Genomic DNA, 18,018 nt, shown 5'->3' with positions numbered 1-18,018 from the left:
AGACATTATTTTGTTCATGACTAGATTCTCAAAACTTGGAACAATGCTTGGGAACTAGTAGTTCAGTTAAGTTGCTCAGTCGTGTCCGACTCTTTGCAACCCCATGGACTGTAGCACACCAGGTTTCCTTGTCCATCGCCAACTCCCTGTTTGCTCAAACTCATGTCCATCGAGTTGATGTCATCCAACCATCTCATCCTCTGTTGTCCCCTTCTCCTCCCACCTTCAGTCTTTCCCAGCATCAGGGTCTTTTCAAATGAGTCAGTTCTTTGCATCATGTGCCCAAAGTATTGGAGTTTCAGCTTCAGCCCTTCCAATGTATATTCAGGACTGATTTCCTTTAGGACGGACTGGTTTGATCTTGCAGTCCAGGGAACTATCAAGAGTCTTCTCCCACACCACAGTTCAAAAGCATCAATTCTTCAGCACTTGGCTTTAATATGCTCTCTAGGTTTGTCATAGTTTTCCTTCCAAAGAGCAATCGTCTTTTAATTTCACGGCTGCAGTCACTATCTGCAGTGATTTTAGAGCCCAAGGAAAGTCTGTCGCTGTTTCCACTCTTTCCCCATCTATTTGCCATGAAGTGATGGAACCAGATGCCATGATCTTAGCTTTCTGAATGTTGAGTTTTAAGCCAGCTTTTTCACGCTCCTCTTTCACTTTCATCAAGAGGCTCTTTAGTTCTTCTTTGCTTTCTGCCATAAGGGTGGTGTTACCTGCATACCGGAGGTTATTGATATTTCTCCTGGCAATCTTGGTTCCAGCTTGTGCTTCATCCAGCTTGGCATTTCGCATGACATACCCTGCATATAAGTTAAACAAGCAGAGTGACAATATACAGCCTTCCTTTTTCAATTTGGAACCAGTCAATTTTTCCATGTCCCTTTCTAACTGTTGCTTCTTGACCTGCATACAGATTTCTCAGGAAGCAGGTCAGGTGGTCTGGTATTCTCATCTCTTTAAGAATTTTCCAGTTTGTTGTGATCCACACAGTCAAAGGCTTTTGTGTAGTCAATAAAAGCAGCAAAACTTTGCCAGTATGTTGTACCAATTTATTCAGCCACCAACTGATGACAATTTATGATTTAAATCATGTATCAATGTAGTAGGATAAAATTCAAAGCTCATCAATCTTTCAGTTTACATTAAGAACATTTACATTTAAGAACTAGGTAGAGAGGACTTCAGTCATGACTGGCTGCTCATTATATTTCTGCTCCTTTTAGAATCATCACAAATCTTGAAGGAAAAGGATTATCATTTACTAATCAGGTGCCTCTTCCTTGTAGGGGCAGTGTACAAAGACCAAGGGCTTTGGTCAGCGTTCAAATGTTCTTTCGATGAATTTGTAGGAGAGAAAGTGGTCTCCCTGTCCTATTCCTCCACCATCTTAGCTCCTCCCCGACCAAGGGCTTTGGGATTCAAACCTACCTACTTAAAGAGCACCACTCCCATGCGGTGTTAGTTTCCATTCACTACCAAACAGGGACCATTACATTTGTAAGGCTAAAAGGAGGATAGGTCTAAAAGGAGTTTGATCATTTAGCTAACAGTCTTACCTTTAAGAGTCACTCCCAACTATCCTCTGTGAGGCTCCACCCACCTTGGGAATTAGAAGAGCTCAATTTTTCCGCAAGTACTACATATCTTTGATGTATTTGTGTGTGTGTATTTTAAATAGGTGCTTACACTTATTAAGCCCTTGCCTAATACAAGCTGTCACATATCAACTAAACTTCATGACAGCCCTGGGGCGAAGGATGGCATTAATTATTAACACCTTTACAGAAGAAAACACCTGATGCTTAGGTTTGAGGTCACATAGCCTTTGTTTGAACCCTGGCAGTCTATACTGTTGAACAACCAGTAGGCTGTGATTTCTTTGCTAGCTATTCCAGTGTCTTCTAGCAAGTCACAGTAAAAAGCCAGCAAAAAAGTAAATCAGTGCTGTATAGCCGAGAAGAAACATTCTATTGAATGTCACAACGGCCCAGACTAAGTGGGGGAAAGGATGACTGAATCTGAAAACCCAAAGCTAAAACACATTTCAGGAATGATGTATTTGAAACCTCCTTAGATGCTTCTAATCTGAAGCAACTTGACTTAATTGCTTACATTTGGGTGAGCCAGGCAAGCTTCGGCCATCACTTCCTTACAAGTTTTCATAGCAGCCAAAGTCTGTCATTAACCTCTTTCTTCAAGTACCTGATCTGACTATTAAAACAAGCCATGCTGCAAAGATGGACATACACTGTTCACCTTTCCTCATCTTTCCAACGACAAGGGGGCGGGTGATGCACACCTGATAATTAAATTTACTATACTATGAACCATTTCCTAGGGAACATGTTAAACCTGGACATTGAGGTTTTTCATATAAACCAATTCTGAATTTATCAATCTGAAATTCAATATAATAAAACAAGAATAAGATTCTTCATCAGTGTGATTAAATCAGGGATAAAAATACCTCCCTGAATTTTCTATAGTTTGTTTTTAGTATCATCCTTTTCTGAATACTTTTTGTAGAAATTATTTTGAATAGGTTAAGATTATTTCAGTTCTCAAAAAATGACTATAATGTGATAATATGGTCTTGTTGCCATGATCATCTGCAACTATCCAGTCTACCAGTTTCTTAAACAATTTTTCAGCTTTGAATTGAGACTATTTCAGAGCATACTCTTGACCAGTCCCAAGCCTCTTTGGGCACAAGAATCTAGAGAGCTATGTTTTCTGACTTTAACAGAGTGTGGGACAGAGGGAAGCAAGGATAGGCAGGTACTCTGTTTTCCCAGAGCAGCCACTGAAACTCTGTCAACTGAAATAAAACTTAAGAAGTCTAGTCAGTCCTCACATGGAGCAAGGGACAACAGACTGCCCAGTCAGAAAGCTCAGATGCATCAAGTGTTGAAAAAAGCACTGCAACACGAGAGGATTAGCTGATTGTTAGCAAGGACTAGATGGCAGAGTAGGCCTATACTGGGCTTTAGTGTTGGCTCTGTTACCAAAACTGATCCTGAATAAATCCCTTAAGCCTGTGTCTTCAGTGGGAAAAAGTCAGAGTTGGATTGGGTGGTAAAAGGTTTTGTTTAGTCCAGCTTTGAGCCAGTTTTTAACCTTTTGCTTCCGAATACAGCAACTTCAGAGCCCTTCCTCCCAATAAATGATGATCATTCTGCACCAGAATTTCATCATTTCACTAACAAGTTTCAGTTAGTGGAAACAAACTAAGCAGGGCCCCATGTATGGATATAGCTTAACACCTGGGATGGGGGAAAATAATCTTAGACTCCTGGTTTACTCCCCCGCCCCACATTTTTCACTTGTATTACTCTACTCAGGGTGATCCTCATTTTTATAGAAAGGGAAGGAGGCATACAGAGGTTAGGTCTGTGGAAAATGGCAGAGTCCAAACTGGAGCCAAGCCTGTCAACAATCACAGCAGGCTTCTCCCCTAAAATTTCTCCTCCATCTGCCATGATACCTGAGCACAGAAAGGGAGTTTTCATTGTGTCCTTAAGATTAACTGCTCTGCTTTCAAAACGCTTTCAGAGAAGCTTGCCTGGAAGAAGAGGTTAAGGAGAAAAATCAAAATAAGCCATGTACACAAATGCCAATGCACATGTGCTGAATTATTTAACATTAGCGAGGGCCAGATTGAATCTTGATAATGAAAATGAAGACACACAATATTTTCCTCAAGAAAATAAACATTTGGAAGAAACATTCCTTAAAAAAAAGAAAAGAGAAAGAAAATTTTTATTTTAAAAAGCCAGCCTGTTAAATAAGGTTTTATGTCTATACTTTCACACTGTCAACCGCAATATTTTAAAATGCATTGAATATAATTCATTGAATGTCTAACATTATCTTCCTGCTGCAAGATACTAGGTTAAAAAAAAAATTTACAGTTTTCATTCTGGCCTGTCCCCCTCCCTATCTGTATACTAAACCCATTTCTTTACATTTCAGATAAAGTGAAAAAGGGTTACAAAATCTTTAGGGTTGTGTGAAGAATAAGAATATGTCCAATAATTCTAAGCAAAACATAATTTCCTTTAAGGCCTTATCAGAAAAAGAAAAGGAGTTATTTATTGATAAGCAAAAATAGCAACTTCCCTCCCAATCTTACCCCTGCTGGTTTGTGTGGGCCAGATCTCTGTGGTTCTCTTTAATCAGCAAACACTACAGACTGCCCGTCTCACACTCGTGCTAAGCTGGATGTGGCTATGAATGGAACCACTAGGAAGCAAAGGGGTAAAACTCCAGGAAAACAGCAACAAAAAAAGATTCCAGGTCTCACAGTTTAACTGAAGCTTTGGAAACATTTAAGCTGAATTCAGCTGCTGTATGAATGGATCTTTCTACATTTAATTTAGTGAGGGGGCACTAATACATAGTTGTGTATTTTAATACTAATTTTTACAGTGAAAAAAAAACAGTATGTAATCTCAAAAGGGGCAATTATGTATGACTATGCAAAATGTATCTTTGGAAAGGGGAACAAAAATAGTAATTTAATGAAATCAGCTCTCAAGCACTTGACTTCTAATAAGCAACCCAAGAAAAGATACTGGAGGGGTGATGATGAGTACAGTGCATCTAGAAAAGCCAAGATGTTTTCAGTTTCATGCCTTAAATTTCCTAAATACATATCTAGCAGGCACATATGCCAAGCAACTATTGATGCTAGGAAAATATTTTAGTCAGGATTTTATAAAACCCCCAACTTTCAAATCTTCTAGTGACAATATGAAACAAAATTAATTTAAAGTTTTAGATTTGCCTCAAAGCAGTTATTTTTATTTGTAACGGAACACTGAAAATGGATGAGTTAAGCAGAATAGTTAATAGTTAAGGCTCCCTAAAGACTAAAACTTAATTAAGGCACATATTATAATCTTCATGACACTGTTAAAAGCAAAGATTTAAACAAAGAAACAAACACACAAACTGACTTCCTTTTCTCATTCTTTTCAACCACTCCCTTCCCAAGGCTAGGTATTTTTAATCCAGACTACTGGTAAGGAGTGAAACAAAAATTCCATCAATAAACCCCTGGTATGATTCCCACAGAAATGTCCAGTATTTGCATTGAGCACCACTGGTAGATCACAGGCCAATAGAATATTTTGGGTCATAAGCTGCACCATTTACCCTTCAGTCCCACAGGTTCAAACTGGACTCTCCGCCTCTTTGGGATCTCCTTCTGTGGCTTTATGCTCTGGAGATTCTGCTGCATCGGTGACTTCTTTTGGCTTCTCAGCAGCATCTACATTGGTCTCCTCCTCTTTACCTTCCTTTTTCTGCTGCTGCTCAGCTTTTTGTTCTTTTTCAAGAAGTCGGTAATTGATGCCCATGCCAATGAAAAGATAGATGCCTGCGACAATAAGGATTATGCCACATGCCCAGTATGTGTATTTGTAGTCTCCATATATGTCATTGAGACGACCTGAGAATGTAAAAAAAAAAGTTATGAGGATAAACAATTATACCCTTTCCCAAATAAAGTTTAATGATCCATTCAAAGAGCTCATAAATGACAAATTTATGACATAAATTTTTGACATAAATGCTCCAAATTATTTGATCTTTTGTCTATGTCATCACACTGATTTGGGGTGTCCCTGCACATTATCTTTAGCAACTTGAAAATGATTAAATCATGGTAATTTTGAATTGCAATGTCCTTGAGATCACCTGGGGCTCTCTAGTGGATCAGACAGTAAAGAATCTGCCTGCAATGCAGGAAACCTGTATTTGATCCCTGGGTCAAGAAGATCCCCTGGAGAAGGGAACAGCAACCCATTCCAGTATTCTTGCCTGGAGAATCCCATGGACAGAGAAGCCTGGCAGGCTATGGTCCAAAGAGTTGGATACAGCTGTGTGACTAACACTTGAGATCACTTAGAATCAGTTTTCTCAATATACAATGGAAAAATTTGCTCAAAAGAGGTTTAGGAATCTTGCCCAAGGCCACAGAGGTAATTCCAGTCTCCCAGGCCAATGCACTTTTTCAGACATCAGCATTTCCCAAAAAGCATTCCTGGGGACACTCATCCTCTGCTAAAACATTAACTAACAGCAATGCTTTCCACCATTCTAACCTCACAACAGGAAGATTCTATCATCATTACCATTGTATATAACATAAAAGCTGAAGTACAGAAACTTTAAGGAAGGTCACAAAGTTTTAAGTGAAACAGGCTGGCTTTAAACCCAGGGAGTCTGAATCTGAGGCGTGCACCTATAACTTCTGTGCTTCAGGCTACCTCCCTAATGTTTCCATAGTCAAGTAAATTTGGAAATGACACACCATAGTCTTTTCTATTCAAGTTTTTATGAGGTCTGATATTAAAGAAACTTATTAGCAACTCATCAAACTAATATTAAGATACTTTGGAAAACTCTACACATATAAAGGATGTAATAACCAATTCAAATATGATTTGATATGGTTTTCCAATGCAGGGCATCACTCACTCATCAATATTTAGTTTCTATATATCAATATAGCCCTGGGTCTGCTAAGCCCTGAGTTAAGAGTGAGCAAAGGAGATCACATCCATAGTTCAGCAGTAACCACACAGACTGTGACAAGTGCTACAGGAATGTTTGAAGGCAGAAAATAGGGGGTTTGGGCCAGTAAGAAAGGTCAGGAAGGCTTTTCTTTTCTTGGTAAATATTTATTAAATGGAAAAAAAAATTAAAAAACAAACAAACAAACAAAAAACTGCTGGGGGTTGGTTGAAACTCTATTTAGGACAGGGCTTCCCTGGTGGCTTTCGCTGGTGAAGAATCTACCTTCCAATGCAGGAGACATGGGTTTGATTCCTGGATCAGGAACATCCCCTGGAGGAGAAAACAGCAACCCACCCCAGTATTCTTGCCTGGGAAATCCCATGGATAGAGGAGCCTCGAAGGGTACAGTTTTATAATAAGCAGGCATTAAAAATATTTTTTCTCTTTAAGGAAATTGATTGCAATGTATGTAATCAGTGCAAAGAGGTTACAAAAGGTCATTTATGGCACTGCACACATTTTCTTTGAAAGAATATGTGCTTTTATCTGTTCCCCCAAATAGCAAACTAGCTATCAGCAATGGTCTCTGTGTGGTGGGATAACAAGTTATTTTATTGCTTGCCGTTTTCTGTTAAAGCCTTAAAACATGCTAACAAAATAGTTCACCCCAGTGTGAAACTCAGTACCACGAAGTTTTTATCTTGAAAAAAATTTATTTGACTGCACCAGGTCTTAGTTGTGGCACACAGGATCTTTAGTTGTGGCATTCGAACTCTTAGTTGTAGCATGTGGGATCTAGCTCCCCAACCAGGGATTAAACCCAGGCCCCCTGCATTGGGAGCAAGGAGACTTAGTCACTGGACCACCAGGGAAGTCCCAGGAAGGCTTTTCTTAAAGTGTAAACTCAACCAAGACTTACAGGATAAGAGTTAATCTAGGAGAAAGGAGATGGGAAAAGGATCCAGGCAGAGAACAGCCAGTGCTGAGGCAGGTGGTCGGAGGAAGCACCAGGTGAGAGGGGAAGCACAGAGGGCTAACGGAGTGGTAGGAAATGAGGCTGGAGAATGAGGCCGGCCGGCCCATGCAGGAACCAGCAGCCACAGTAGGGAATCTGATCCTCACCCTAAAAACGCAGGAAGCAACTGGAGTGTTCTAAGAGACTGGAGAACAGCTAGAGCAAATACAGGTAAAGTTAGAAGCCTACAGATAGAAGATATGGATAAGAATAGTAGTTCTGATGGAGGAAAAATGGGCAGATTAGATAAGAGATTTAGGAAGCAAAAATGGACAGGATTTAGTCTCCTTAGGTGGGCTTCCCTAGTGGCTCAGATGGTAAAGCGTCTGCCTACAATGTGGGAGACCTGGGTTCGATCCCTGGGTTGGGAAGATCCCCTGGAGAAGGAGATGGTAACCCACTCCAGTACTCTTGGCTGGAAAATCCCATGGACAGAGAAGCCTGGTAGACTACAGTCCATGGGGTCACCAAGAGTCAGACACGACTGAGCAACTTCACTTAGGTACAGGGAGAGAGAGGATAGAAAAATTTTGACGGGTCAGTTAATGGGTCTTCCATTATGTATCCTTCCTGACTTTATACTGTATAATCTGAAAAGCATGAGTCGCATCCAGAAGTCAAAATTACTGTTGTATTTTCTATTAATGATAATTTTTCAATGTAAACTGGTTAGCATTCTTCAGAGAATAATACATCAGGTTTTATAGTCACTTACGAGCTGTGTGATCCTGGGCAAGCAAGTAATTTCACTTTCAGAAGCCTCTATTTCTTGGTTTATAAAATGAGAACAGTAATAGTCCAACATCATAGACTTGTAATATATGACAGAATATAGAAAATGATTAGTAGGACAGTTCCTGGTATACTATGAGCCCTCACCTACTGTACCTATGGTACCTACTGTTATTAAATTATTTTAATAAATACAAGTTTATAGTTTTTATTTCTTCTTTCGATTTGATGATTCACCTTAATTCAAGTATTTGAGCAATTATATGATAAACACTATGTCAGCACTGAGGACACAGAAATGAGAAGGACTATCAGGCAGCTCACTGACTTTTGTTTCTGTTACCTTCCTAATCTTCTCTGCCTGTTTTATGTTAATAGAACCACAGAAATATAGAGACATACTGTACCTAAAACTGGTGGCCCCAGGAGTACAGGACAGCACTCCACAATGGTCACCAATCCCACAGCACTGGAGAATCTCTGGGGTCCAACAAGGTCCATCAGTGTTTCAAACAATACTGAGCTGAGCCACCCAAAAGCAAATCCAAAGAATCCCGCGTAGATACAGAGCCCGACATAGGTGGAGGATAAAGGTGCTGCCAGATGACACATTCCATTTGCAATAATAGATGCAGCAAAAAAATACTGAACTCGAGGTCTTACCCACTTTGTGTTGGCTACAAGTCCCATAGAAGGTCTGGCTACCATGTCAACAAAAGCCAGAATGGAAAGAAGGAAGGCAGCCTTCTCACTAGAGTAGTGCTTACTCTTGCCGTAATTGCTAAGAAAGACCAATGGTGTAAATAGTCCAAAAAACATGAGCACATTTCCAGACAGGTAAAGCAAAAAGCCTCTGTGCTTGAACAGGCTTAAGTCCAGGAATGTATTAAGTGTTTGAAAGATTGATTTTTTCTCTTCTTTGGGGTTTCCTCCAATGAGATCTGTATTTGCATCACTTGCCCCCTTTTTTGTCTCATATTTTCCAGCTTCCTGAAGGGATCCTTTAGACTTCTCTTTCTCTGTAGTGGTTGGCTTGGGCCCTATTGGTCTCATCAGAGCTCCAGCCACACAGCAGTTTAATAATAAGCCCCCAAGAATTAGGAAGCTTCCTCTCCAGCCGTAGATCATGAAGAAAGCCTGGTTGAGGGGGGCCAGGGTAGAGAGGAACACAGGGCTGCCTGCCATGGCTAGTCCATTTGCCAGTGGTCGTCTCTTGTAGAAATACTTGCCAATCATGGTCAAAGCCGGATTTAAGTTGAAGGCAAGCCCAAGACCTGAGGAGAAGAGAAAAAAGAATCATATATTACAATAAATGTCAGAGACATATTTTGCATTACTTAACCAGACAAAGAAAATAAGAGGTATATAATTCAAAAAGATACAAATAAAATGGAAAGATATTCTGTGCTCATGGACTGGAAGAATCAACATTGTCAAATCTCCTTATTACCTAAAGCAACCTACACGTTCAGTGCAATCCCTATCAAAATCCCAAGGACATTTTTCACAGAAATAGAACAAAAAAGTTCTAAAATATATATGAAATATTAAGAAACCCACTGTTCATCACAGCATTATTCTTCCTCTGGGGATCTTCCCCACCCAGGGATCAAACACGTGTCTCCTTCATCTCCTGCACTGCAAGCAGATTCTTGACCGCTGAACCACTGGGAAAACCCAATTGATAAATATATGCAATTGAATACTACTCAGCCATAAAAAAGAATAAAAAAAATTTGCTATTTGCAACAACATGGATGGACTTGGAGGGCACTGTGCTGTGAAGTCAGTCAGACAGAATAAGGCAAATACTCTGTTACCACTTATATGTGGAATCTCAACAATACAAACTAGCAAATATAACAAGAAAAAAGCAGACTCATAGAGAACAACCTGGATGTTGTACCAGATAATTCCTGCTTTATGTTAATACTCTCTGATGCTCCAATAGATGTCTTTTCCCTGGTAAGAGGAAAAGGTAATGAAACAGTAACCAGTGACCACTCTTGAAACAAACTGCAGAACACATTTTATCTACAACCACTGACTATTCTTAGGACAAGAGATACAATGATTTCTTTCAATTCATTCATTTATTCAACAATGTATACCTACTGTATGACAGCAGTTTCTTTAAAAATTTGACTTTCTATTGCTCTTAAATTAACAGCTTGTCAAAATGATAATTCCTATGAGGGACTTTGATTCAAAAGATCTGAAGGACCAATGCAGGTGAATACCAAATAACCAGCAATATATCAATGCTTGAAAATGAATCAACTCACCTCCAATGAATCCAACAGAAAAGTAAAGTTCCTGCACAGTGTTACAGAAGGAAGCAGCAATCAAGCCACTGCCAGACAAGATGCCACCAACAATCATGACTGGACGACTGCCATATTTATTCACCAGGGCACTGCTGATAGGACCTAAAAGATAACGAAAAATTCAGTAGTACACAGGCATTGATCATTGCGTTAAATGACAAGTCCTCCAAAATAAGCAGATACATAAAGGCAATGATAAGAATACTGTTGCCTATAATTATTTCATAATCTTATAGGTATGTGTGCTGGAAAATAAAGATGGTAAAAGAATCATTAACTGTGTACCTTCTCTGACTTGAAACACTGGATGGAATTATACTAAAATATAAGATTCTAGTCTATCCTTAATCTTTCTCTTATAAGGCAGAATAGGCTGAAAACCCCTTGATAACATGTTCATAGGCTTCTTGATTTATCAAGGATATGATCAACACATATTTAGTAAGTTTGCTCTATATTTTTGGACAGGCAGACTGATGAGATAATATGGTTTGTGTCATATTTTTTAAAAACAAGAAAAAGCAAAGGCAAAAATAATTCTTTTTTCCAAGTTCAGTAGTTTTGTGATTAGGACATCTAAATTTAAAACAAAACCGTTCCTAATTACACCTATATATCTCAGGTACTGAACTGAATGGAATGCCTTTCAACCTGGTTCCGTGCTTTTATTTTGTGGCACCAAAACTATGAAAAAATGTTCGTAGGAGATTTAGTCAGATAATGGTCAAAACATCATCAGGTCTAACAACGCAAACAAGATTAAATTTTCTCTGCTAGAGATATGCATACCAAAAAATCAGTTTTTCTTTAACATGAGAGAAGAAACCAAATAAACGTGTAGTGATATAAGGATCACAAAAAGATTTTGTACATTTTATGTATTTTTCAAATACAAAAAAATACAAATGGCCTCTCTACTTGAAACTGTAATTCCCCCTTTTAACTCTTAATTATGAGTCTTATCCAAAGCAAACAATGTTTCAAAAGCTGTTACACAACTTTTAAGTAGACTAACAATATTTGTTGATTACAAACTTGAATGACATTCCACATTCACTGAATTTCATTTATTTATAAGAATACTTACATCCCTACTTCATGGCTCTGGACTTTGGAGATGACAACTTTGTTTACATGACACCTGGTTAATTTTAAGGCAGATGACTGCAAATAAGAAAGGGTCACTGCAAGGGTCATCAGGGAAGGGGACACAAGGAGAAGAACTGATATTTGAACTTGCAATGTCACAAAGCTAGCAAGAACCAAGTTTTGAAACTATCCCGTTTTTTCTCCATTACATATGTGTTTCTGGAACTATGGTTTCAGAGTTACAAAGCAGAAGACATACAAATTCAAATTTTTCTTCCATTAGCACAGTAAATTCTGACATTATTCTGTTTATTCTACCTTAGCTCCCTAGAAGATAGTAAGTCTATTTTTAAAAGCAGAATACACATATTCTGAATATGGTATGTATATACCATATGTATGGGGCTTCCTTGGTGGCTCAGAGGGTAAAGTGTCTGCCTGCAGTGTGGGAGACCCAAGTTCGATCCCTGGGTAGGGAAGATCCCCTGGAGAAAGAAATGGCAACCCACTCCAGTATTCCTGACTGGAGAATCCCACGGATGGAGGAGCCTGGTAGGCTACAGTCCACGGGGTCACAAAGAGTCGGACATGACTGAGCGACCTCACTTTCTTTTCACTGTATCATATGTATATGTGTGTATGTTCAGTCGTGTCTGACTCTGTGCGACCCCATGGACTGTAGCCTGCCAGACTCCTCTGTGGGATTTCCCAGGCAAGAATACTGGAGTGGGTTGTCATTTCCTTCTCCATGAGGATCTTCCCAACCCAGGGATTAAACCCAGTCTCTTGTATCTCCTGCATTGGCAGGCGGATTCTTTACCGCTGTGCCACATAGGAAGCCCTATATATGTATACATACATACAATAAACACACAAGAAGTAATTAAAGCTTTTGATATCTTAGTATTTCAGAGGACCAGTTCTCTTTAAAAGTCTTGGTCAAAAAAAAAAAGTCTGGGTCAAGAGATGGCTGCACGAGAGACTTCAGCCTCAACTAGGGTTGTATCTAAAGAAGTTTTCATCAAACTTCTAAGTCACTTCATGAAAATATTAGGCCACAGCTGGTTTGGAAATAATTTGAATGTACAGTTTGTATATGATGAAAGAATTAAATATTGAAAAAATATCACTAGTCATTAAACAGATTTTTGTATAGTCAGAATTACAGAGCTCCAAAAAGACTGTCCCCTTGCTGACACTGTTAAGTAAAAGTTAATGCTGTAAAGTTTGAAGTATTTTAAGTTAGGAATGTTAAGATGACATTACTGTGGAACTAAAAATATGTAAATTCAAACTTTCATGTTAAAAAAGAGAAAAACTAAAAAAAAAAAAAGAAAACAAACCCAGCAACCCAAGAGTAGGTAACTAAGATCCTCTCCTTTAAAAATATAATTTAACAAGAAACAGTATGTATCTGTGAACCAAAGCACACAAAAAAGAAATTAAGAAGAGAAAAGGAAGGAAGGAGGAAGGCAGGCAGGCATGAACCCTAAACCACTCCTATCGCAAAAATGATTAGGGTTGAGGGCGTGGCCCAAATGCACAGGTTAAAGGTTCAGGCAGTTTTAAAAATAATTCTTAAAGGGGCCTACCACCTAGGAGGCAAACAAAACAAAATAACCCATTTGGTAAAAATTATGCCACAAGGCTCTTGATATGCAATTTGTCTTTCCAAGTTATTTTAGGAAGGATGGCCCCAATTAGCTATCATTAAAAATAGAGAATGGTACAGTTTATAGGCCTATTATAACACAAATTCAAAGAAATGTGCTAGTTATCTCTGGGTGAGAACAAAAGAAGAAACTGTTTTCCCAAAAGAAAAGTGTCATGTGCAATCAGCACTACTGACATCACTTACTTCTGATGCAAAATGCAAGCAGCTTTCAAGCTCTTGCTCTCAGAATTACAACATGTGAACCTGTCGTTTGTAGTCAGCTTAAAAATACTCTGAACACCTTGAGTACCTCTAGACAATATCTATATCAATTTCTTCAAGCCATCAGAGTCAAAATCTGATTAGAAATTCTAGCAGATGGAGTTCAGAGCCTCCAAAATTAATGGTTCTCAGAAGCTAGAAAATGTCCAAAATCCCTTTTAATTTCTCCGGACTCATGAAAAACAAGCAAGTAATATAATTTAGAACTTCTGGTCTCTTTAAAAGTACTTAATTTTAGGTACTTTCCTGTAGGCCCAGTGGTTAAGACCTCCCCTTCCAGGGGACTGGGAGCAAAGATTCCACATGCCTTCTGGAAAAACAGAAGCAATGCTTTAAGAAATTCAACAGACTTTTAAAAAGGCCTACATAAAAAAAATCTTAAAAAAAAAAGGCACTTAATCTTATAACAGACAAAACAGGCATGCATTCAAAATTTAAAAGCACAAAGAAACATTCGGCAGAAAAAAAGTAAATCTTCCATCTACATTCCCACTTTCTCTCCCCTTGAGGCAGCCAGCTTACCCTTTTTCTGTGCAATGAGATTTATGCACTGAACTAAATTATGACTTCAAATACTTAATATTTCATGAGTTGTCTACATTATTGTCTCAACAGGGTTACAGACTTTTCAAGGGCTCAAGGATTACAGACTTTTCAAGGAATCAAGATCAGTATGTCCTCTATAACTTAGACCTAGCCTAGTGAGGAATATGTGTGTACAGCTTGGTAAATATAGGTTATATATATATATATATATATAGGTTGAATCTGCCACCAGTTTAGAAGCCTAAGGCTAAGGTTTTACAGATGAAATATAGAATGTCTCTTTTTTTAAAAATACAGAATATCTTTAAAGGCCTTATATGAAAATAATTTGAGGTACTAGTGAAGTCGCTCAGTCATGTCCAACTCTTTGTGACCCCATGGACTAATACTACAGTCCGTGGAATTCTCCAGGCCAGAATACTAGAGTGGGTAGCCTTTCCCTTCTCTCCAGGGGATCTTCCCAACCCAGGGATCAAACCCAGGTCTCCCGCATTGCCGGTGGATTTTTTACCAGCTGAGCCACAAGGAAAGCCCAACAATAATTGGAGTGGGTAGCCTAGCCCTTCTCTGATGGATCTTTCAGACCCAGGAATCAACTGGGGTCTCCTGCAGTGCAGGTGGATTCTTTACCAACTGAGCTATCAGGGAAGTTCCTCTGAGGTACTAAATTATTATCATTAAAAAAAAGTGGGACTTCCCTGCTGGCCCAGTGGTTAGGACTCTGAGCTCCCAATGCAAGGGGCCCAGGTTCGATCCCTGATCAGGGAACTAGACCCCACATGCTGCAGCTAAGACCTGGTGCAGCCAAATAAATGAATAAATATTAAAAAAAAAAAAAAAAAAGTGAAAGCTTGGCTACATAATCAACATGTGAACTGTCAATCCCAGTAAATAAATACACTTAACTTTAGAATCTCTGCTAACTAAGCAACTACTTATTTTATTATTATGGGAGGTTTTGACTTTTATATCTTAAAATTGTGGTTTGATGTTCCAAGGCAAACAGGTAACCCCAGTTATTTTAAATGATGCTAAGGTAAGCAAGTTACTCTCCACATTTCCTTCACTCCTTTACAACATGTCCAAGAAAACAGAAGGGTAAAAAATAATAAAACTTAAGCTAAGATGCAGCTGAAATGCTTTAGTACTAATTACATCAAAAGGAACAAAACAAGGAGGGGATTTTTATCCAGTTCTTTAATTCTAACACCATGAAAAGATTTTACCTGAGACTTTGAACTGTGATATTCAAGTTAGCCTGATTTACTTTAATCCTCCCAACATCAATTAAAAAGAATCTTTACATTTATATCAAGAATCTAGCAGAAGCAATAAGCAAAATCAGTTGTGCATATGAAATTTTTCTAAGAGCTTTTAAGTTCAATGATACTGAGCTGGAACAAAACCTAACAATTTCTTATTTCTGTTTTTGGAATACTATAGTGCAACAAGCAAATCAAGAGTTGTCATTGTTAATAAAAATTAAAAATGTGATTATTTTAAACACAAAGCTTTAAGGAATATCATTTCAAACACCTCGTGAATAAAACATTTTTTAAAAAGTTACCTAAAACAGAGTATCTGGTTGCTTAGTGAAAATCAAAACAACAGGCCTTAGTGGGTACTCACCTCCACCATACATGACAGCCAACATGATGGAAGATATCCATGACACTTCACTGGTGGTGGCATTAAATATACTTTCAATTTCTTTGAAGAACACAGTAATAGATTTGGGAAACGCATAAGAGAAGCCGATGGAAATGAAAGCTCCAACTACCACTGCCCACCCCCAGCCTCCATCTGGGGGGGTGTATCCAACTGGACCTCCAACTGCTGGTGGCATTGTAAATGTTGATAAACTCCAAAATGCAGTTCAAATCCAAATACCTAAACAATACAAAATTTAAATGAAATGTCAGCAATAAAGCACTCCCATCTAGTACTCCCAACAGCAAAGCACACTTTACACCTAGCTCTCAAGTAACAGAACTATTTTTCAATACTCTACAAAAGTTTTAGGTTTTAACATAGGCTTTGTAGTTCTTCCCCTTTCTCATGTATTCTTCAATACTTACTTTCTCTTATTAATATGCTGACTTAAAAGTAATAGGAAGTAGGCACCTGACTTACTAGATACGTAGCAATTTGCAAAATACAAGATCATTCTGAACACATAAGAACTGTATTTAATGAGCTGGAAAATAATTTCAAAAAGTTTCCTTTTATCTATCCAATTTCTTTGGTTAAACTAAACAACACACAAGTTGAACTATAAAGTCAAAAGATAGTAGTTTCAAATAAAAGATTATCCCTTTTTCTTGAAGCCACCCAATACTAATATTTAACAAGGTTTAGACTGTTAGTTTTGGAAAAGATGGGAGTGGGTGTTTGATAGTAGGCTTACCTGTTTTCTCATAAAGGTCTCCTTTAATTTATTTAAAGCCAGCTTCCACCCTATGTTTAACTATCCTACAACAGTTACTATGTGAGTATGTCCGCTTCAAATTATCTTCACTCAGACTGTATTACTACAATAAACACAGGTCATAGATGACAAGCTCACTCTTGGCTGCAGCATTCTTTAGTCTAAAACACAAATCCCTAACTTCACACTGTAGGAGTAGTATATTCGTTATCTCCTAAATACTGTTCTTTCCAATCCATCTGAACACTTCAAGTCTGATTTAAGACACTGGATATTGTAGGGATAGGAAGAAGACAGTCCCAAAGGAAGGTTTCTGTAAAGGCAAGGATATAGGTTTCATCACTTCTACAACATTGCACTAAAGGTTCTAAGCCAGCTTGTGCAGGCAAGAGAAAGAAATTACAGGAATAAAGACTAGAAAGGAAGAAATAAACCTGTCTTCATTCACAGATGAAAAACTGTCTATGTGCGTAATGCTAAGGAATAAACAAAAAAAAAGTATTAGAACTAAAAATGAACTAGATAGATCTCAGGATATAAGACCAATAAATTGAAATCAACACATTAAGCCAATTTTGAGTTTTCCTTTCATCTAATTGGGCTTCCCTTGTGGCTCAGCTGGTAAAGAATCCATGTGCAATGTGGGAGACCTGGGTAGGGAGGGTTGGGACATCACCTGAAGGAAAAGGCTACCCACTTCAGTATTCTGGCCTGGAGAATTCCATGGACTACAGTCCAAGGGGTCGCAAAGAGTCAGACATAACTGAGCGACTTTCACTTCACTTTCTTCATCTGATTATGGGGGGGGGGAAGCACTTGAATTTTTTCAATCAAAGCAGCACTAAAAAGATTAATTTGCCTCAGAATGTTTATACACAGAGACACCCACACACAGACGGTAGAGTCACTTAACACATCAAGCTCTGACTGGAACAGCTAATATGAGCTGGACGTGATTAAACTTTGAGCTTAGTTGCCAGCTATGATTTGTCCCAGTTAGTTATAGCAGTTACAATTTTTAGTCACTAAGACTTGCCTCATCAAGTTAATAATATCTTGTTCCATTGTGTAAAAATTAAAACTTGAAGCTTTAAAAAGATTCATTAGGAAATAAGTATAAGAAATAAGAGTATCCAAATTTTGAAAGAAAGAACACTTCAAAAAACCAGACATGGATTCAACAGTTCTGCCACCACCCAAAAAATGGTTGTCCTTCCTAACTTAAAAATTCTGACAGTACATAATAGAAAGTGTGTAATATCATCGAAACTATTTTCTTTCAAACTGACTAACTTGAGCTATAAACAAAAGGGTTCATTCAAAAAGTAAAATATGTGAGCAGGCCTCCTTGTACAGTATTCAGAACCCCAATGAGAAGAGGGAATGCAAGTCCAGAGGCTAAAAGAGATTAAAGTTTTAT

General features: G+C 38.3%; 1 protein-coding gene across 1 annotated transcript in view; it reads right to left on the bottom strand.

The window, feature by feature from the left end:
• Window positions 1–1,030: 1,030 nt before the first annotated feature.
• The window catches only part of SLC16A1 (solute carrier family 16 member 1), a 32,727-nt gene continuing 15,739 nt past the window's right edge, over window positions 1,031–18,018 (bottom strand). Inside the window, exons 2-5 of the mRNA XM_043460224.1 lie at window positions 15,800–16,060; window positions 10,558–10,701; window positions 8,680–9,546; window positions 1,031–5,455 (exon numbers count right to left, since the gene is read on the bottom strand). Of these exons, the coding sequence (XP_043316159.1) occupies window positions 5,178–5,455; window positions 8,680–9,546; window positions 10,558–10,701; window positions 15,800–16,016 (1,506 nt within the window). The 5' untranslated portion in view covers window positions 16,017–16,060 and the 3' untranslated portion in view covers window positions 1,031–5,177. The remainder of the gene's footprint in view (window positions 5,456–8,679; window positions 9,547–10,557; window positions 10,702–15,799; window positions 16,061–18,018) is intronic.

Source organism: Cervus canadensis, chromosome 2 (assembly GCF_019320065.1).
Source record: "Cervus canadensis isolate Bull #8, Minnesota chromosome 2, ASM1932006v1, whole genome shotgun sequence".
Taxonomy (NCBI): Eukaryota; Metazoa; Chordata; class Mammalia; order Artiodactyla; family Cervidae; genus Cervus; species Cervus canadensis.
This window is presented reverse-complemented; position numbering and strand designations above follow the sequence as displayed.